The sequence below is a fragment of the Phodopus roborovskii genome, unplaced genomic scaffold (genome assembly GCF_943737965.1).
Source record: "Phodopus roborovskii unplaced genomic scaffold, PHOROB, whole genome shotgun sequence".
Classification (NCBI taxonomy): domain Eukaryota; kingdom Metazoa; phylum Chordata; class Mammalia; order Rodentia; family Cricetidae; genus Phodopus; species Phodopus roborovskii.
The window spans coordinates 872933-894840 of NW_026126483.1; the positions used below are offsets into that span (position 1 = coordinate 872933).

The following is a 21908-nucleotide window of genomic DNA, read 5'->3' on the forward strand; positions in this document are numbered from 1 at the left end:
TCTTCGTGCATGCTAAGTAGGCACTCTACCACATGCCAAGAGCATTATTTATAATAGAAAAAAAAAAAAACACCAAACATCCCACAATCTTGGCAGTTAAATACTTTTTTAAGCAATGCTTTGAATCATTCAGGAAAACTTACTGATCATCTCTATGATGTACACGAATATAAAATAAGTAACAGAACAATAAATGTCAGCTGTGATTAATTGATGTATTCATGGTCAGTTTGCTTATAAAATTGTTTTCCTTCATTTTCCCATTTTTTTTCCTGTAATAAATGGAAATTCAAAACAAAATAAGGAATTGCTGATGTCATGCGTAACTTTGGCAGGGGGAAGCTGTGCAGTTGTACCACTTTGAAGGTGGGTATCCAGTGGAGTGCTGCCACCGGCACAGCAACTCCTGAGAATGTCTGGAATAAAAAAAAAATCAACGATAGAGCTTTGGAGTCATTGTGGCCTCAACCCTGTAATTATTCACAAATGTAATGCCAAAGCAATGTACTTTAGGGGCTCCTATTCTTTTATCTGCTTTGCTTCAATTACTCTTCCAAATGCGTCCTTACTCAGTATAATTCAAACAAGGTATTACTAGTACTAGTCTTTTTCTACAAACAAACAACGACAACAAAACCCCACAACCATAAAAGACACAAAAAACTCAATTCTCTTCTGTTTTGTTCAAACAGCTCTTGCAAGCCTCCATCTTTCTATGTAGCCCAGGCTGGCCTGAAACTTACAATGATCCTCCTGCCTCCTGAGTCCTGAACTTACTTGGGCGAGTTACCACACTGGGATTAATGTCATTTTCAATGTAAAATGAACTGAAGATACAGAGGTAAATTTACTGGCAGATGACCTCATGTCTCATTTTAGTTACTCGGGATTTCTGTCTTTTTGTCCCTAGTTCCTATAACAGTCCAGCTCTTCAATTGCATATACTGTTTTCTTAGAGATGAATCCGAATCACCAGACCACCAATCAATCCATAGTTCAGCTCTTTGGAGAACTTTTTTTTTTTTCCTTAGCAAATACACTTGGCCACCTAGGGGCAGGCTTCCTTAACAGCACACAACCTCCTTCTGCTGGCTCTAACTTAGGCCCTGGGGCCATAAGCGACTTTTTCCCTTGGTCACTCTAGTTCGTGCTCCTTTTTTCCTCCGTGGCCATCGAAGGCGGTAGGTGCTTTGCTCTCAGCTCAGCGAGGCACAGAATAACATTGCTCTTTGTCCATGTTCTTTGTGCTAGACATTCTGTTCCTCAAGCTCTTAAGGTCTGCCACTCTCTTCTCTCTAGACCAGGTAGGACTGCATGTAGCTCACTATGGAACTCAGAGATCCTAGGGTGCTGGGCTTACGGATGTGAAACACCACTTGCCATTTTTAACTCTCTCCTCTATTTCATGTTATCAATCTCTACCCCCATGTCGTTATCTGTATTAAGATAGCTCAATTCTACTCAATACGATTTTATTTCATTTCTTCTTTTTCTCCTCTTCCTCCTCCTTATTCTTGTAAATGCAGAGATTCCAACATTTCTTTATTTATCTGCTGCTGTGCTTCAGAGCTCCCTTCTGGGGACCACTGACGGCTGTAGGATGGGTTTGCTGTTTTCGTGCACGCCTGACCAGACTTAGAGAAGGGTGTGCATGGGCTGACACCATGCCGGGGAGATACAGAGCCCTCCAGGTTGGAAAGAACTGGTGGAGAGTATGGCGCTTGCCGAGCCAATAGTTACCCCCTGACCATTTAACTCCCAGCCTGAAGCTCCTGGTGACTCCGGCAGCAGCCCGTTGCCCCAGAAAGGTTGGAGATGGCAGTTTCCCCCAACCCCTGCCTCTTGGCTTGTCTCCTTACCCTCCTGGTCCTGCAGCTGCCCAGGCTGGATTCAGGTATGTCTCTGTTCTAGCCATCTCTTTCTTGCAAGGTTGGAAGGTACTTAAAATGTCAGGGAGCCAGTTTGTCTTCAAGTGGGGACCTCCACCAGACTTGAGCGGATCAAAGTAAATGCACCCGGGTGGTAGTGCGTGCCTGCAGTCCCCCAGCACTAAGAAGACAGAAATAGATCTTTCTGGATTCAAAAACAGTCTGGTCTGCATAAGGAGAGCCAGGCCAGCTGGGGTTACATAGGGAGATCCTAGTATTTTTTTTCTTTAAACCAAAGGAATTGGAACTCTGGGTGTGGCGATCACCTGCAAAGCTAGTTGAGAGTTGAGGGCAAGAGAATCAAGGCCGCACAGTGAGCTGCATGCAAGCCAGTTTGGGATTTGTGAGACACAGTCTGAAACGCTTGAGCTCTCTTAACCAGAAGCCTGTTCTGTAGTCCTCCATCTCATCCCATCGTCTCATCTGACCCTATTTGTTCTGGCAGCTCCCTTCGATGTAATCGCAGCTCAGGAGCCAGTGCTGGCCCTAGTGGGCTCAGATGTGGAGCTGACCTGTCTCTTCTCCACAAACGCGAGCGCGGAGCACGTGGAGGAGCTGCGGTGGTTTCGACAGACTAGGTCGCCAGCGGTGCTTCTTTATCAGGCTGGCCAGGAGCAGGAGGGCGAGCAGATGACCGAGTACCGCGGGAGGGTGACGTTAGTGACCGATGGGCTCCCGGATGGCCACGCTACTCTACGGATCCGAGGTGTCAGGATCTCGGACCAGGGGGAGTACCGGTGCTCTTTCAAAGATAATGGCAATTCCGAGGAGGCCGCTGCGCATCTCAAAGTGGCTGGTGGGTACACAGTGGGCTGCGTCGCCAAGTCACTTGGCGCCGACGGTCACTTGAACCACCGGGTTCATTCTCCAAATCACTTTGAGGCTGAAGAAGGGAGGCCGGCACAAAGTGGAAAATGAATGGGAAGAGTCTCAGCTAAGGGGGTGGGGAGGGGTGCAGAGCGAGACGGGGTTCCTGAGGATACCTCATTTTAATTATCTTCCGCACTTTCTCCTCTACATTTCCTCCTCCGAGAAATATGTAGCATTCTTAATTTAGTTTTTGAGACAATATCTGCTATATAGCTCTGGCAGTCCCCCCCCCCCCGCTTCTACTTTTACAGTGCTGGGATTACAGGTGTGCACCACCGCTTCTGGCTATTACATTCTTTTACAAAGTACACCATAATTCACTGGATCACTTCCCAGAACTGGTTTAAATTGTGCATGTGTTCAGGTTTATGTAAGGCTGTGGTGAGAGTCTCAGATGCTCTGAGCAGCTTCGTGTATTAGTGCCTAAGGATTGATTGACACCCTAGCCTTATAGAGTGCGGTGCATTTCTAATGTTCTTTATCCACCCCCCCAAAAGGTTTTGCTTTCACTCATATTCTCTCTCCTTCTTCTCCTCCCTTCTCTCCCTCCCTCCCCCGCTCCCGAGATGACAAGGAAATACCTGAGTTCCGACTCCCTTGCATGCTAGAGATCAGAGTCAAACAAACCGTCCACTCCATATTTCCAGTGAAACCAGTAAGCTATGTCCAAAAACGAAATAGCTTATTATTAATCACTTATTATCTAAGAAGTACAAAGTACTTTGTCAATGGTGGAAACATTATATACTTTCAAAGGAATTCTACTATGCCTTAGGTTGACATGTGTAATTACACATACATTGCCTTCCTTGACTTATTGTTTGTTCACTTATTTAAATTACTACCTTCGAGGGAAGCAGCTTAAGAACGCTTTAAAGGCCTTTTTAGTCAAGTGCCAGAATCATCCTGCTCAAAAGGGAAACATTCCCACACCGGGAGTCGAACCCGGGCCGCCTGGGTGAAAACCAGGAATCCTAACCGCTAGACCATGTGGGAGATGTTGTACTTGCTTTCTTCTTGTCTCCTCCTCCTAAGTACACGATTATGGACATGTGTATGTACACCATACTTTCTCTAGGTGCTGGAAAGCGAAAGTACTTTTACAAACTTAACTCTTTCCCCAACCCAAAAGTACGTTGCCATGGTTTGCCATATTTAATGCACCACATATAACTCTCATGCCATTTTAGGGAAGTGCATCTTAAAAATTGTTTACATATATAACCGTGTGTGTGTGTGTGTGTGTGTGTGTGTGTGTGTGTGTGTGTTTAAACTGGATGAAATAACAGCCTATGTAATTCTAGCAATTGCGAGGTGAAAACAGTAAGATTAGGACTTCAAATCCGTTACACAAAATCCAGTCTCAAATAAAGAAAATCCACCCAGATATTTGATGACATAAAACTATACTTAGCGGGTCATTGTTGGTGTCCGCCTTTAATCCTAGTTTTGGGAGGATCTCGGAGTTCGAGGCCAACCTGGTTTACAAAGAAAAATGAGTTCTAGGGCAGAGAGAAGCCCTGTCTGGAAAAACAAACAACAAATCACAAAACAAAACGAAGCCGGATGATGGAGGAGCAGGGAGGCAGAGGTAGGAGGATCTCTAGAGTTCAGGACCAGCCTGGTCTACAGAGTGAGTTCCAGAACATCTAGGGCTATGCAGAGAAACCCTGTCTCTAAAAATAACACACACAAAAAGTTGTGTTATTACCTTTTATGGGTGCTAACACTTTTAAGTGATGGCCATTTTCATTAAACGAATTTACATTTTCATACACACTGGTTTGGAATATGGATAGTTGTAGAGGTGGTGATTAATGAGGATTCTCTGCAGGAGAGAGGGGAGCAGGAGACAGGGATAAAGGGGAAGAGGGGGGAAGGAAAAAAATTAGACTAAACAGATGGGGAAAGTAGCTTTATGTCTACTTTGTTGTTGCTGAATTTTTCTTGTTGTTTTGTGACAGAATCTTACTATGTAGCTTTGGCATGCAGACCAGGCTGGCCTAGAACTCATAGAGATCCACCTGCTTCTTCCTCTTCAATACTGAGATTAAAAGGCCTGCGTCATCACACACACTGCTGCTTTTTGAGATATGGTCTTAAATTCATGTAGCAGAGGCTGGCTTTGAACTCGTGATCCTTCTCCCTTCACCTTCTGAGGGCTGGGATTATAATTGTGTGTCCCCAAACCTGGTCCTATGTTGATTTTTGTTAGGGCATAATTGTGTGAAGAAAGATGAGGTTGAAACTATTTAAGAAAATCCCTGAGTCAGCATCCTAGGTAAAAGAAAGTTAAATTATCAACTACAAACCTCAAAGGGGGGGGGGGACCTTCAAAGCCTGTTCTCAAAACTATAGTGTTTTGGAGGTGGGTGGTAGTAGCTCCCACCTTTAATCCCAGCACTCGGGAGACAGAGGCAGGTGGAACTCTGAGTTTGAGGCCAAAATGGTCTGTAGAGTGAGTTCCAGGACAGCCAAGGCTATACAGAGAAACCCTGTCTTGAATATGTATGTCTGTGTATGTATGTATGTATGTATATGTATGCATATACATATATACACATACATATATAGTGTTTGGGGGACTAGAGGTATGGTTGGTAGAGTTCTTGCTCAGCATGCACAAAGCCCTGGGTGGGATCTCCAGCACAGTATGAAAATTGTGGTGGCATCTGCTTGTAATACCAGCACTTGGGAGGCAAGAGCATCAGAAGTTCAAGGTTATCTTCAGCAGCATAATGAGTTTGAGGTCAGCCTGGGCTACATAAGACTGTCTAAAAAGGAGAATACTTTTATATCCAATCCTAAAATTTCTAAAAATAGCTGTCTCATTCCCTCAAATCATGAAATGTACTTCTAACTACAGAGCTCTTTCTTGACTCTGGAACTCCTAAACCACCTCTTAGCCATTGTACATGCTGCTCCTGATGGTTGGACAATTACCCTTTGTCTATCCATCAGACTTTTGCTCACACTCATGTGGAAGGGCTTGATCCCAATATTTTTATTTTCATTGATACTTGAAATTATTTTTATTGGTTCTTCAGTCTTTACACAGAAGGACTAGAGGAATCACATCTATTCCTTGTCCACTTTTGCCTCCTCTGTCTTTCTCAAACTAAGATTATCATGCTCCCAGGAAAGTACCCATTGAATGATGAAGGTTGGCTTCTTTCTCCATAGCTCTGGGCTCTGATCCTCACATCAGTATGGAAGTTAAAGAGAATGGACAGATCCAACTGGAATGCACCTCCTCAGGCTGGTTCCCAGAACCGAAAGTGCAGTGGAGAACTCCCTCGGGGGACAGACTTCCATTCACTGCAGAGTCCAGGAATGATGACGAGGAAGGCCTGTTCACTGTGGCAGCTTCAGTGATCATCACAGACAACTCCATAAAGAATGTGTCCTGTAGCATCCAGAATTTCCTCCTCGGCCAGGAGAAGGAAGTAGAGATCTCTATACCAGGTCAGTGGAACGAATATTGGACTGCCATGTTGACAAGAGACTCGGGACAATATGACCTGGGGTCCTGCTCAGAAGGGACTTCAAGGCAGAGCTGTCTGCATCTTCCCTCATAGCTCTTGCCTGTTGACCTGAGGAGAGCCCTCTCAACTTCATTAGAATAACAATACCGAAGGTTTGAACTATATCTCAGTGAGGGAGAGCTTGTAGCATCCGTGAGGTACTAGGTTCTGGAACTGCATACAACCCCATCCCATGCCAATCTCATAACAATTCCAGAGCTTAATTTTAGGATAAATGGGTGAGTCAGAGAAACTTTTTCCCTGGGGGCCTTCTTGACTGGACCTGTCTTCTTCAGTAGAGACTAAATTACTTCTCTGATTTGACTGTGGCCTCCGTGAACCTCACCTCTCTTCCTCATCCCACACCCGAGAGCCATATAAGCTGCCAAGTTCCTTCAGGAAGCAAGCTCTCTCATCGTTCCCTAGTTATTACCTCTGGTTTAGCAGGAATCATTCCTTGTTTATTGGCCAACAAGTCTTATTCTGTCATGCATGTGGTCATTCTTCCTTTACCTCCACCACCTCAGCAGTAGTTAACAAGGGGTTTCTGTAACACCAAGGGGCCCATTAGATTTGTATTTCATGTGTTCTGGCCTAGATGACTCTTGAATACTTGCTTTTGCCAGAATCAAATCTTTTGGAAGAACTTAGCATGAAGGAGCAATTCTTGCTGTGGGAGGTGGAAGGCTTCCCGATCTCTATCCTCCTTTGATACCAGGGGAGAAACTGAAATTCATAAGTTTCCCAAACAATGTCCTTCTTGTTATATTTTTTTTTTTGTTTTGTTTGTTGTTTTTTGTTTAGCTCCCTTTATGCCAAGGCTAATTCCTTGGATAGTAGCTGTGGCTATCATCATATTGGCCTTAGGATTTCTCACCATTGGGTCCATATTTTTCACTTGGAGACTATACAAGGAAAGATCCAGAGGGCAGAAGAGTGAGTTTGGCTCAAAAGGTAAGTCACAGTACCCACAAGGGTTTCTTGTCACAGCTTCCAGGGGAGGTGGGATTCGGGCCTGTTCAGATGACTTCCAACAGGAAAATGTTGGACTTTAGAATTCTGAAGTTGGAAGGAGTTATAAGCCTTCTAAAATACAGGTACCTATCATGAAGGAAATTTGAGTGACGTAGGCAGAGTCAAAATCACCTGTCATTGTTATTTTCTACCTTATGTCCTCTCACAACCTGGCTGCAGGCCCTCTGGCCAATTCTAACCCTGTTTCCCAGGAAGAATCTTATGATTGAGATCTAGTCCTAAACCAGGAGGAACTTCCAGGCTATCTCTTAGAAACATTCTGTTTTTGCTGGCAGCGTTTCTGTTCCTGGTTTGCTGGCAGTGTCTTTGTCACTGGGTCACCATGGATTAAATAGTGTTTTTATGTGTCTCTCATTCTTCCTCCTTCAGCTTGCCTATTTGGGGGGGGGCAACAAAAAACAAAAAACACTGAAATAAGTTTGTTTGTTTTCCAGAGAGACTTCTGGAGGAACTCAGTAAGTTATCTTCTAGTTTTGGACCCACAAGATTTTGTCCTTCCCATCTTTTAGGGCACCACTGACAATCTCACTTTTTTTTCACACTGCAGGGTGTAAAAAGACCGAATTGCATGAAGGTCAGTGGTTCTGAGCTCTTCCTTGCCTTTGAAACCCAACCTCCCGAGTCAAAGACCTGTGGGGCTTGAACACAAGAAACATAAATATCCTTTTTAGTGGCAGGATAGGAAAGGGAGAAGGTGACAGTTGCAGAGTAAATTCCAGGACAGATAAGAGACACACAGAGAAACCCTGTCTCAAAAAATAGAAAAGAAACAGAATAATAAAAGAGTCAAGATGGAGAGTCTGGAGAAGGTAAAACCGCCAGCCGCCTCTCTCTGGTAAGACCACGTGGAAATAAATAGAAATGGGCTAATAATTAAGACAGAGCTAGCGGATAAGAAACAAGTAACCGGGCCAACAGCATTGTATCAAATACAGAGTCTCTGTGTATTATTTGGGGCTGGCATGGCAGTGGGACAAGACCAGGCAGCGGACGAAAAACCATACTCCTTACAGAGAGTGAATGGCCTCAGCACTTTCTGTGAGGCCTCCAACGGACCACAGAAGATGACTAACAGAAAACTCCTTTGACAATATCCCATTAGGTACTCAGCTGCCAGTGAGAGGTGGGTCTGGAGATGAGGACAGTGAGTGGCCAGACAGCTCTCCTACTACAGGCATTCATCAGCTCCTACAACTCTGCTCCATGTATTCAGGAAGGGGATAGGCCAAGTACCATCATACATTTGCTGATGCTCTTTCTCTCTCTTTGCCTCCAGTTAACGTGACTCTAGATCCAGACACAGCACACCCCCACCTCTTTCTGTATGAGGATTCAAAATCAGTGCGCCTGGAAGACTCGCGTCAGATCTTGCCTGATAGACCAGAGAGATTTGACTCCTGGCCCTGTGTGTTAGGCCGAGAGACCTTCACTTCAGGGAGACATTACTGGGAGGTGGAGGTGGGAGATAGAACTGACTGGGCCATTGGTGTGTGTAGGGAGAATGTGGCGAAGAAAGGATTTGACCCCATGACTCCTGATAATGGGTTCTGGGCTGTGGAGTTATATGGAAATGGGTACTGGGCCCTCACCCCACTCCGGACCCCTCTCCGGTTAGCAGCACCTCCTCGCCGGGTTGGGGTTTTTCTGGACTATGAATCAGGAGACATTTCCTTCTACAACATGAGTGATGGCACTCTTATCTACACTTTCCCTAGCGCCTCTTTCTCGGGCCCTCTCCGTCCCTTCTTTTGCCTGTGGTCCTGTGGTAAAAAGCCTCTGACCATCTGTCCAACTGCCAATGGACCTGAGAAAATCACCGTCATTGCTAATGTCCAGGACACCATTCCCTTGTCGCCACTGAGGGAAGGCTCTGCTTCTGGAGAAACAGATACTCTCCATTCTAAACTGATACCTTTCTCACCTAGCCCAGTGGTACCTTAATGAACATTCCAGCTCCATGAGTTTCCTTTCCTGTGACTACTCTCTCACACTCCGGAGCTTCAGTTGCTAGCTTCCTGCAGTCCAGTTTCTTTCTGGTCGTGGTGATTAATTCACCTTGGGAAGGTGGTATGCTGCTCCTAGAGAAAGCAGGGAGAGAGGCTTTCCTAATTTGTTTCTGTATCAATACTGGGGAGATTGAGAGGTGATTCCTAAACTATTTCTAATGCCCATATCCCTTCAGATCAGAGCCTACATAGAAAGACTCGGCACAATCCCTTAAGAGACCTAGAGACAACTAGGTTGTCATGAAATTGTGGTAGCAACATTTGGAATAGGGGATGTGGAACGACAGATTTAGTTCGGCAAGGGGAAAACCAAACCAAACCAGGAAGCTGGGAAAGGGAGATCTTAGGCTAAAAATCCCATAAAGAAATTTGGGAAAGACATGACAGAAGCAAACGAAGGAACTTGGTCCAACTAGGTACACTTGTCCTGTCCCTAGGGGTTTTCAGGACTATATCTCAAAATATTTTTATTAATTAAATTTTTAAAAACTTCATATCTGTATTATATAATGCACTCTAATTACTATCACACTTCTCTATTCTGTCTTATTTCCCTCCCCTCCTTTTATCAATACCTGCTGCTTGCTTCAAACGACACACTGAGTTTAACCAGAGCTATCCACACTGAGTTTAACCAGAGCTATCCAGGGAACACAGATTTGGAGCTGTCCACTGAAGTTTGGTGGGCTTAAGAGGACAGGTATAGCAGAATACAATGATTCCCCCCTCTTCCCACAATCTATCAGTATCTAATAATAAATAGTTCAGCTGGGACGGGTAGGGCCCCTAGCGTGGCTAACTGTTGCCAGAGCCAGTTTTGTGCAGTTCAGGAAACTACAGTGCCAAAAGGGAGCATTTCCCTGCCATTCTCACTATCCTCCGGCTCTTAAGCTTTTGTGTCCTCTCTTTCAGGATGTGTCTTGAACAGTGTATCTTAAATTTTCTAAATCATGATCTATGGGATAGAGGAGACTGGCCCTGCTTGTTTGGAAGTAGAACTGTGAGCAAGCCAGGCAGGGACAGAGAGGAGTGGGGAAGGGCAGGGCTAGAGACCCAGACAGGGTTATGCTAGAGGAGAAAACTTCAAACAAACTTGCCAGGTCATATACGAGTGCGTCAGGCCCCGCTCTTCTTTATGTGTCCTCTTTTTCCATCTCCTGAAAGTCAGTCCAACCTTACTTTATTGACTCCACTAGGGTGTGTGTGTGTGTGTGTGTGTGTGTGTGTGTGTGTGTGTGTGTAGACAGAGGTTTACTATGTAGCTCAGACTGATCTTGTTTTCCTGATCCTCTTGCCCTCACCTTCCAAGTGCTGGAATTACAGCCATGTCTACCATGCCTAGCAAATCCAACAGTTTTGTTTCAGCCTGCTGAGATAACATCGTTATTTTTTGTCTGTCTCAGCTGCGTGTTCCCTCAGCCTTCATTGCTGTCCAACCACTTCACAGGCACCTTCAGTTCCCTTCTACTGCCATTCTTTTCCACACTGTGCTGTTGCTTAGTGTAGCCTACTCAGTCTTCCTGAATTCTGTTTTGCGTTAGGATCCCCGGTGTTGCACCATGACGCTGCTCAACACAGCTGGGCAGTTTGTTTCCATTTGTGTCTGCTCCTGTGTCCTCCTATTGGTTTGGGATTTGTTTTGCCGATGGCCTGTGCGTGCATCCAAACGCTTCCATTTCTAATGTATTTCTAATGGGTTTTGTCAAACAAACAAACAAACAAACAAACAAACAAATAAAGTCTGATTGCTGAAGGCGGCCTCTGGACTTCCCTTTGTTTATCCCTGTAAGAAGGACTGGATTAAAGTGAAACAGGACTGAAAGCTGCCCGGGGACCACTGCCTGCTGATGTGTGTGACCCCAGGCCTGGGCCGGCAAGAGAGCTTCACCAGGACAGGGATAGCAGCTACTCACAGGGATCAGGTTGCATTCAAAAAGATCACAGCACTGAAAGCTCCCTGCTCTCAGCCTGGTTTCATTTCCATCCCAGTAAGGCACTTGTGTTGGTGAGTAACCCTCATGACTTCCTCAGAAGAACCAAGAGGGTACAGCTCCCAGCAATCTTTTGTTCCATATCTAGTACCACCCCCAATATATCACTGACAATTAAATCTCTGACACATGAAAATTGGGGGACACATTCAGACCATCACAGGCTTTTTCCTCTATCACCTCACAGCAACTTTCTTCTCTTTCTTTTCCTCCACCAGCCGTCCTCTGTAGCTTCTCTCTTACTGTACTCCTGGAAAGTATATTTTATCTTTGCTTTAAAAGAATGAATTTTAGTTGAGCACTGTGACACATATGTGTACTCCCAGAACTCAGAAGATAGAGGCAAGAGAATTGTCACATTTGAAGGCAGTCTGGACTACATAGTCAGTTCAGAGGTCAGCGTAGGCTATATAGCAACACACTATCTCAATCAATAAATACATAAATAAATGTGTCCATTTGTATTCAAATTTTACTTGTAAAAATTCACAGAAAACATAGTTTAATGCTTTGAAGAGGGGGCTGGAGAGAGGGCTCGGTGGTTGAGAGCACTCACTGCTCTTCCAGAGGACCTAGGTTCAATTCCCAGCATCCATGTGGCAGCTGGAAACTGTTTTTAACTCCAGTTCCAGGGGATCTGACACTTTCACATCAATACACATAAAATAAATTTAAATAAACTATTTTAAAAAGTGCATTGGAGGGCTGGTGAGATGATTTACCAGATAAAGACACTTGCTTGCCAAAACATCCCAGGGACCCACCTGGTGGGATGGATTGTCCTCTGATACCCACTTTGTATAAGAACACATTCACCCATATACATACACAGTACACTATACATATGAATAAATGTAGTTTAAAATGTTAAAAGCCTAGGAAAGGTAGACAATTACATTACTGTGTTTAATGTAGGATGTATATTCTAATATGTATTTGTAAAATCTCACACTGAATAAATCTCACACCAAATATATGAAACTGTATCTCTAAGATTAGAAAGAAAAGGGGTCTCGGAATTGGGCCCGGTGGAACACACTTGCAATATCAGCACTCTGGAGACTGAGTTGGGAGGGCCACAAATTCAGTGACAACTTGACCTACATAATAAGTTTTAAGGCCCTATCAAAAGGAGGTGGGTGAAGAAAAGATCTCTCAGATCCCAATCAGCTCTGCCTCTACTTCCCTTTGTATTCAAGGAAAGTGGTCTGAGGGTGTACTAAACAGTCTTAGGGGACTTTGTGTGCTGACTCAGGGTGCTGCAGTTTTAGTCTCTTAGCCTCTTTACATCACACCATGACTGAGTGATGAAGAGGGTTAGTCACCAACAAAGTCACCTTATTTTTACAGTAACAGCAGCCTTTAAAAAGAACCAAACTAAATTGGAAGTGGTAGTGTACATCTATACTTCCAGCACTTGGGAGGTAGAGGCAGGAAGATCAAGAGTTCAACAACATCCTCAGCTACTCGTGTAGTTTAAATCCAGCCTGAGCTTATGAGACCTTGCCTCAGAACAAAACACAAGCATAATTTGGATCAGAGTCTGGTTCCATACTGTCTTGAACGTTGTTAGGAATGTGGCTATACCCTCATCCTTAAAATAAAGATTCAGGCTTTCACTAAAACTTAACCCTGAAAAACCATGCTCTCAAATCTGAATGCTTTAGTTCTTCAGGTAATGAGGGTCCCTTAAAAACTCAGTCACACGCCAGGGTGACATCGAGCGTTCCTGTCAATAATAATAATTTTAAAATGCTGTCATTAGGTGACACTCCCAGACAAAACATTCTGATTTAATTGGTCAGGAGAACATTGTTATCCTAGAGGGTTACCAAAAGCATTACCTATGAGCTTTCCCTACTTTCTGTTACTATTGGGGGAGTCTCTCTAAGAATTACAGAAATACTATTTTTTATTTAAGCCATGGCTCTCACAATCGTGTGGAGGGCTTGTAAAACCCACAATATAGCGCATTTATCACCTCAACTTGTCTAAAATTCACAGGTCAGGGTTATATATATTTATGGTGTACAAAAATGTTCTGATATATGGAACGTTGTGGAAAAGCTGAATGAAGTTACAAACCTGTTTGTTACCTCACATACTTCTGTTGTGAGAACCTTTAAAATCTTTCAGCAACTGTCAAGTATGTGACACATTGTTATTAATCGTATTCTTGTTTTTAAACAGCAAGATTTCTGATTTAGTAGGTCTGGGTGCGGCTGAACACCGGCATATACTTGGATATCTGGAGCTGGACATTTTACTCAAAGTGTAAGTGATTAAGCAGTGGTTTGTCAATGACATTTAAACACTAGAAGCTGTCCAAAAATAAGGGGGGGGGGGAAGGAATAGAGAAAAAGCAGTTTCTGAACTAGACACGATAATTCAAGCCTGTAGTTCCAGCGCTCCAGAAGCTGAGGCCGGATTGGACTACAGAAGACTCTTAAATCTCAAAAACTAAAACCAGGGGTGGTGGTAGAGTTGGGTGGCGCAGTTTCCAAAGGCGCCAGGGCCAGAACGGCCTTTCAGCTTCTAGGGATCCCATCCAGGCTGACAGTACAGACATAGGTCGTCCCTGGCCTTGATCTGCGTTTGGAAAATCCGCTATTGTCGAGGATCGCTATAAAGTGTATTAGTAGGTTTAGAAGAGGAAAGATTGCTGGTTTTCGGTTTTGTTTTGTCTCTCAGCCCCTGAGGACCCGCAGCAGACCACGCTGCAGACAGCCCAGCGGTTGATTGTTGTCGCAGTTTATCTAACTACAACAAATACTACACTTCATAACTGAAACATTTTCAAACCTGCAGTGAAGGAGAGCAGAACGTGACAAATGGCAATTTGGAAAAGATAGAAACAAAAGCTGGCACCCTCCGTCTCCAGTGAGTCAGGATGGCCGAGCGGTCTAAGGCGCTGCGTTCAGGTCGCAGTCTCCCCTGGAGGCGTGGGTTCGAATCCCACTCCTGACAGCTTACTGTTTTCACAATTTCTTCATATTTAATTTCGTTTTGCTTTGCCCTTCCCTTCTTTAGTAAGTATATATATATAGTTTTTTTCTCTCTTACTCTATCTTGCAAGATAGCCTTTGAGCTTTCTATTAGTTCCGCCATATAAAAATGGTTACACACGTGCTCTGTTTCTGCAGTAAGCCTGGTGCAGATGAGGCAAGAGACCGCGGTGTGCCGGAACTAAGGGGTATTTTTTACTTTTAGGAAGAAGAAAGGGGTTTGTGGGCAGACAGAAAAAAATCTAATGAATCAGAGAATTTCCCTTCTTACAGTCATTGCCGCTTACAATACAGTGGGTGCTGTCCCTCAGAGTAGCTGGTTCTCTGCTTCCACAAAAGCAAACAGCCAGGTATGTGGAATTTTCTGTGCTACATGCTGGGAGCTGGATCTTGGGAAGTGAGTAGGGGATTGTCAGCTACAACAGTGAGCTTGAAGAGAGCACTCAGCTAAGAGTGAAAGCACATTTTTTTCCCTTTCTTTTTTTCAGACGTCTCAGTTTCTTCACACTGCAGAATTTTGGGGAAGACTCCCCATTCCTAAGTCTTCTTCAGGTCTCTGTGTTTCAGGTTTTGCAGTTCTTGCAGAGTTTTGTTTGTTTTCTGTCTGCATTTCCTGGTAATTTTTGTGTTTTTATTGGGGTGTGGCAGGGGAGTAGTACGTGGGACAAAATTATAGGAACACTAGGAAATAGATTTGTCCTTAAAGAAATAATTTTAGCTTTAGAGCCCACTTGTCAATTTGCATAAATACTTTCGTGAAGTGCGTGTAGTAAGTACATAAAGATGATTTTGGTGTTAGACTTGAACAAACCAGAACACCGGGGGGAAAAGCCACAAAAAGGCCCCGCTGGGATTCGAACCCAGGATCTCCTGTTTACTAGACAGGCGCTTTAACCAGCTAAGCCACGGAGCCGGCACGCGTCTCCGGCTTCAAATCAACAAAGAAAAGGAATGAACCTTGCTTTTGTTGTGTAGTTTCAGACTTCTTATTGACGATGGTCCACGCAGTTTTTCGAATCTTAAAAATAGTCTCGGCTCCTCGTCAAAGAACAAAGAAACCGCTCAGCTGCAAGAAGACTGAGTCCTGGTACGGGTGGGTTGGGAGAAGCACGGGTGCAGGCTGGATGCGCAGGAAGGAAGCTACCTCGAAATGTAAGACCTCTGCCCCTCATCAACACGAAGATCAAAGTACCACCCAGGCATTAATGAAACGCGAGTAGGCGGGGCGTTCAAAGTGGTGTGTGTGTGTTACACTTATGTTCCCAGACGCCAAATGCTCCATGCAACAAGCACGCTTTTTTATTTTATGATTTTTAAGTTAAGCTGATATTTAAGATTTTGATCATCCTTTCATTGTCCCCACCTTCTCCCACCCCCTTGTAAATTTAGGTTTTATCTACCTTCTTTGCTCTAAAATTAAAGAAAAGAATTCCAGATACCAGCCTTAAAAATTTAAGTCTTCATAATCAACAGCCTGTTCTTGGAAAGGCGTAAAGGAGAGACCGGTGTTCAACAGCTTTGGAAGGAAAGCCTTCTTATGGTTGCCCAAAGGGTGTTGTTTGACAAAAGGCCGAGTAAAGACATTTTTTTTCTGTATTGTTCCCGGAGCTATGTGTTTGTGCCTGCTTCCAATCTACTCAGTTCTCTGTTCAAATAAATTCACCCTTGAAGTATAATTCGAACAGTTTACAAACTTGTCATCATTGTGAAAGTAACTTCACAAATGATTGTAGTGATACATTATTTATGATTTATTAAAGCAAAGCAGCTGGCCACTGGCCTCTTACCTCTACCTCAGGCTGAATGGGCTGATCCTGTCTGCAACAGCTCTCTCTCACCAAGCCTCAGACTGTACCCTCTCCTCGGTGTGGCTGGAGAATGAATGCCTCTCTGAGACCTTGTTTCTGTTTTATATGCTTCCTTAATGCTGGGATTAAAGGTGTGAACTATATTTCTCTTTTAGACTGATTCACTATTATGTAGATCTGGGTGGCCTTGGATCTGTCTACCTCTTAATCCTGAGTCCTAGGATTAAAGGTGTGTACCACCACCTCCTAGTTTCTGGCTGCTGGGATTAAAGGTGTGTGTCTGGCTTCTATGGCTTGTGGCTGACTTTGTTTTCTGAATCCTCGGGCATGCTTTAATCATAAGTAATATTTCACCACAAATGATACCTGCAGTTACAGCTGGTTGGATTTCAGGATACATATTGTCCCAGGGACGATGCTAAATTCAACATTTCAATATTTTAAACTGTGTTAATAGTTGAAGGATTTGTCACACTGTAAAACAGGCAGCCATTGGACGACAAAGGTGAGTCACAGTGAAAGTCTGTGAGTGCTTACTTTCATTAGGGTCTTACTTTCATTAGATGATTTATGAACACGAACTCTATTTCTGAATCTATGGACTTGGTGAAATAAGCACCTGTTTCCTTCATGGTATTTTTAAATGTCTTATTGTGTGTATGTGTGTGCTTGCTTGAATGCTGGTGCCTGAGGAATTAAATCCCCTGGAGCTGGAGCTCCAGGCAGTTGTGAGCTGCCTACCTTGGGGATTGAACTAAATTCCTTTGAGAGAGCAGTACTCACTCTTAACTGCTGAGTCATCTTTCCAAGCCCCAATTTTTAATCTTACCATTAGCCATCATGTTGTTAATGGTGAGTTCAAAGGCTCAGTCATACGATATAGCTTTAACCAAAATGTGGCAGATGCCAGATGACTAAAATGTGTTTGGTTTGGTTTGGTTTGTATTTTTCCTTTGACTGAAGCTGGTGACATTTGCATGGAATTTCTAAGAAGTCAAGAAATTGTTGAGCGGGGGCTGGAGAGGTTGCTCAATGGTTAAGAGCACTTCCAGAGGTCCTGATTTCAATTCCCAGCAACTACATGGTGGCTCACAACCATCTATAATGAGATCTGGTGCCTTCTTCTGGCATGCAGGCATATATATGGACAGAACAACGTATACATAAATAAATATTAAAAAAAAAGAAATTGTTGAGCCTGGAATTCCTGGAAGATAACAAAACTTTGGTTAACCCTTTACAGACATGTGTGAATTGGGCTCATATTATAATCTTAGCATTTGGGAAGTGAAGACAGGAGGGTGAGAGGTTCAAAGTCATCTTCAGCTACAGAGAACATGAGGTTGGTTTTGCAACATAGGAGATCCTGTCTCAAAAAAATCAAAACGAACAACCAAGCAACAGAAATACGGGAGTGGATGTTATTTTCCTGCAGCCTCCACTATGGACTAGGGAGGCAGGTTCATAGAAACTTCATAATTACTCTGCTCCATACATGTGAGACTGGAGACAAGACAGAGCCTTGTGTAACATACTGTTCACATTAAAGAAAAGAAGACAGGGGGTGAGGGAGAGGGGGGGAACAGCTTCCCTTATGCCTTGGAGCAAAACCAAAGGACAGTACATTGAGACACAGAGGGAAAGAGCTCATCACAGCGGTAACTTGTCATGGTGGGTTCACAAAGAGGCCAGGCTACTCAGTAGACAGGCTGCAGAAGTGTTAATCCTACAGTCATGGAAGGCAGTCAATAATGTACTCTTCTAGATTTGCTTTCTCTGCCTAATACAGTCACTGACTGGAAACTGGAACTCTCTCTCTCTCTCTTTCTCACACACACACACACACACACACACACACACACACACACACACACGTCCCAAATAAGTTTCACCCAAATAATAAGGTAAAACAATACCTTGCTGTGGACATGGTTCAGTAAATTGAGGTAGTCAGGAAAGGCCTTGAAATTTTGCAAAATGAAGGGAGTTTTTATAGGTTAAAAACAAGAAGACAGGACATGTGCACAGATCATCCAGCCACCTGGGTTAAAGCCATTCTGGACACATAGAATGTCTGGCCTGATAGCTTTCAGAGATGCCCTAGGATCTAGCCCCACCCCAGAGTGTGATGGGATTAAGTAGGACCTGGAGACACTGAACTTTGCTTCATTACTGAAAATCCAAGCATACAAATGTAGATGCTTTGCTTGTTTGTTTGTTTGTTTGTTTGGAGACAGAGTCTCAGGTAGAAAGATGGTTGCTAAGTAAGGATGGGGAGATGACCTTAACCCTGACTCTCTTGTCTCCACCTCTTCAGTGTTGCCAAGTGTAACCATGTGCTCCTGTGACTTGGTGTTGGTGACTCATTTCAACATAGTTGGTTTCTTTTTGAAATATTTTCTTTTCTTTTTTTTTTCTTTCATATATAATAACATCACTCTGAGATGGAGTAAAAAAAGCACCAAATTACTTTAGGGGTCTGTGCCCAAAACCTGTTGAGAAACAGCCCTATTTTTTTTTTTTTTTTTTTTTTAGGAGAGTTGAGTAATTAAGTAAGAGAGTTAATGCTTAGGTGTAAAAAACAGTTACGTGCATTATGAGTTGTTGAAACTGTATGAACCAAAACTAGTTTTCCAGTCTCAACATGTATAGTCTCAACACCAAGCAATTCAATTCTGTTTAACAGTCCTTGGTTTATTTACAGTGCATTAATAGAGAAGCCTTTTCAAAAACATAGAAAGATTGAAACACATCTATGAAAATTATCTTTGCTTAGAAAGACTGTCCAAATATATACCAGAATTGACAGTTCCTGGAAAGGCAGCATGCTGAGACCTGCAGACTGCCTATTGCCATCTTGTTTGGTAAATATTTAGAGGTCAGTGGCATCAGGGCACGCTATGATCCACTTTCCTTCCGTGTTGTGTTATTTTTCCCTCCATATCCATCACAGTTTGATTTAGAGCTTTACTGCCTGTGTCAGAACTATCATATTGTTTTCTAGAGGGCACGGGAGGATCCGTTTTCTTCCCTATTTTATCTACCGTGCATTCAGCAGTATTGATTGATTGAATGAATGCAAGCGTAAATAGAAAAGCGACATGGGGACACCTATCACCACCGTTCTTTTTTTGTGTTTTGGGTTTTTTTTTTTTTTTTTTTTTTGTGGGGGGGCCAGAAACGAATCTAGAAGGGAATAAAGATAGTAGGTTTCTGAACGAAACCGAAACCCGGAGGGCAATGTGATGTCTACCTGAGAACACGTATCTAGTTGCCTGCCCCACCCAAGTAACTACGTGTGCAGGGCCAGTGGCGCAATGGATAACGCGTCTGACTACGGATCAGAAGATTCCAGGTTCGACTCCTGGCTGGCTCGGGATGCATAGTGTTTTTTCTTTTTCTTGACTTCAAGGAAATTTAATGAAGAAAATCCATACATTTCTAATACTGGAACAAAACAATAAGTAAGATCACACTGAGACCACTTTTTTATTGTTGTTTCTCGGAGTCCTTTTTCCCTCTGTAACCCAATCTGTTTGAATTCGTAATAAGCCTCCTGCTGTGCACAGCCTCGCCCAAATTCCGCGTCTGACAATGGAGTGGCGCCACCAGCGTGTCTGCGCAGCCGTGATCCCCAGGCCGGGCTGCCTTGCCGCTCCAGTTTGGCAGTAGGATGATTTTAAGTAGTCTCTTAAGACATTAACTTTTGTTCAGAGCAATTCATCTTAATAACACGGGCAATTTGATGGGATCAGAGTAGTTTCTATTTTATTGTTTCCCATTCGGTCGTTGAAGAAAATGACTTTGTTTTCCGGGCCGGAGATCTTGGTTTCTCGACACCGTGGATGCCTGGGGCCACAGAAGCGAATCACAGAGAACCAACACCGCAGGGTGACAATATCTTCTTAGCTGGTTTCCGTAGTGTAGTGGTTATCACGTTCGCCTCACACGCGAAAGGTCCCCGGTTCGAAACCGGGCGGAAACAGTGGTGCTCGCTCATTTTGCAAAATTAATCCTAAGTACTTTTCCCCCCATCATCTCCTTCGGTCCCAGCATGCAGCTTGTAGCTGTTTCCCTGTAAGATCCTGCTTCCCTCATCAGCCAAGACCTTCCAGGGAGTCAGGGCTTGGCGTACACACCAGCTGCCGGAAGCGCAGCCCAGGCCCCTTCCGGTCCCCTCGGCGGACTCCGGTGAGCGTGTGGCGGCCTCCTCCCTTCCCTGGCGGGGACAGGGAAAGAAGCCGCGGCGTTTCCACAGATGAATGCCCTCTCGGCGTTTCCACAGATGCTCTTTTGACAGCAGAATCTGGAAAAGGCCGTCGCAGGCCCGAGCCCGGGAGGAAGGACGGAGAAGCGCGCGCCCAGGGAGCGTTGGCCGCCGTACCCCCTGCCCCGGGCTCTCCCGCGCCCCACCCTGCGGGTTCCGGGCCCGTGGGACTCTGAAGGACCCCAGTCTAAGGACGGAAGTCACACTCCTCAAAAAACCTTCCAGCACATGTCCCTCATGTATCACCTGCATGTGTTCACTGTAGAGGAAAATATCATTGCTTTTTATTTCACTGTTTCTGTCAGTTAATATAAACTTCTTTTTATTCCCCCTCCCCGGTGAAAAAAATGCAAATTTTCTTAGATTATAAAGTAATCCAACGCACTGTGGTAATTTATGCTTTTAATCCCAGCACTGGAAAAGCAGAGGCAGGAGGATCATCTTTGATGCTCCCTGAGCTACCGAGTGAGACACTCTCAAAAGAAGGATAAAGCTCATATTCTTACTTCTTCCCTGTAACTGCTGAGAGGGAGGGAAATACTCTTGTATATTATAAAATAGTATGAAATTAGCCATTTGAATGGGAATGTATCTCTTACTTAGCATGGCTCAGGGGAGACTAAGTTAAATTGGCGGTGGTGGTGCATGCCTCTAATCCCAGCCCATGGAAGGCAGAGGCAGGCAGGTTTCTTGTGAATTTCAGGCCAGCCTGCTCTACAAAGCAAATTCCAGGACAGCCACGACTTACACAGAGATACCGTGTCGTGAAAAAAGAAAGTTAAATTGAGAACTTGGAGGAGAAAAGCCCAAGTTAATGTAAGTAGTTTGAATGTTCTTGAAATAGTCATCTTAACAACAACAAAATAATTGTTAGACCAATGATTTTAAAAGTGGTTGAAAAGTCTTAGTAAAATACCCATCCAGATAATTTATTGCTTTTGTCATACCTGTAAAAGTCAGTGTTGTATTCTTTTCCCCGCCTGTGTGGTTCTAAAGATCATAAAATCACATGTAAGAATTATCTGCTAGGCAATAACTACTTTTTCCTCAACATGTATGAGTATTTCTAATAATTTTATATTTTATTATTAATCAAATAGTTCCTAAACTACATGTTTTATATTGCTAGAAAGCTTTAGAGAAGATTTAAGTCACAGAAAATTTAAACAAAAAGTTCCTATATATAACTTTCTTCCCCCTAAAGCCGCTTTTTGTTTTGTTGTTTTGTTTTCTGAGACACTTTGTAGCCTATCCCAGCCTCTCCAGTGCTGGGTTAAAGTGTGCAAAGTGCCTCCATGCACTTAAGTTTTAATTTTTTTTTTTTTTTTTTTTTTTCGTGGTTTTTCGAGTCCGGTTTCTCTGTTTAACAGACCTGGCTGTTCTAGCATCTGCTTTGTAGAACTGATGGATCCACCTGCCCCTGCCTCCTTTGAGTGCTGGGATTAAAGGCGTGCACCACCGCTGCCGGGCCTGG

At 43.8% G+C, this 21908-nt stretch overlaps 1 protein-coding gene and 5 non-coding genes across 6 annotated transcripts; 4 read left to right on the forward strand and 2 right to left on the reverse strand.

Moving 5' to 3' along the window:
• The first annotated feature begins 318 nt into the window (after positions 1-318).
• On the forward strand, positions 319-9305 carry LOC127229489 (butyrophilin subfamily 1 member A1). Its single transcript, XM_051194596.1, has 8 exons — positions 319-366; positions 1145-1181; positions 2374-2724; positions 5982-6263; positions 7127-7276; positions 7792-7812; positions 7905-7931; positions 8634-9305. The coding sequence occupies exons 1-8, from the start codon at positions 319-321 to the stop codon at positions 9296-9298; spliced, it is 1581 nt and encodes a 526-aa protein (XP_051050553.1). The 3' UTR covers positions 9299-9305.
• On the reverse strand, positions 3723-3794 carry Trnae-uuc (transfer RNA glutamic acid (anticodon UUC)). The gene has a single exon. It is a non-coding gene; the product is annotated as a tRNA-Glu (tRNA).
• Positions 9306-14238: 4933 nt separating the features above from the next.
• Positions 14239-14321, forward strand: Trnal-cag (transfer RNA leucine (anticodon CAG)). Its single transcript has one exon. It is a non-coding gene; the product is annotated as a tRNA-Leu (tRNA).
• An 877-nt stretch (positions 14322-15198) lies between these two features.
• On the reverse strand, positions 15199-15272 carry Trnat-agu (transfer RNA threonine (anticodon AGU)). Its single transcript has one exon. It is a non-coding gene; the product is annotated as a tRNA-Thr (tRNA).
• Positions 15273-19470: 4198 nt separating this feature from the next.
• On the forward strand, positions 19471-19543 carry Trnar-acg (transfer RNA arginine (anticodon ACG)). Its single transcript has one exon. It is a non-coding gene; the product is annotated as a tRNA-Arg (tRNA).
• A 536-nt stretch (positions 19544-20079) lies between these two features.
• Trnav-cac (transfer RNA valine (anticodon CAC)) lies at positions 20080-20152 on the forward strand. The gene has a single exon. It is a non-coding gene; the product is annotated as a tRNA-Val (tRNA).
• The last annotated feature ends 1756 nt before the right edge of the window (positions 20153-21908 follow it).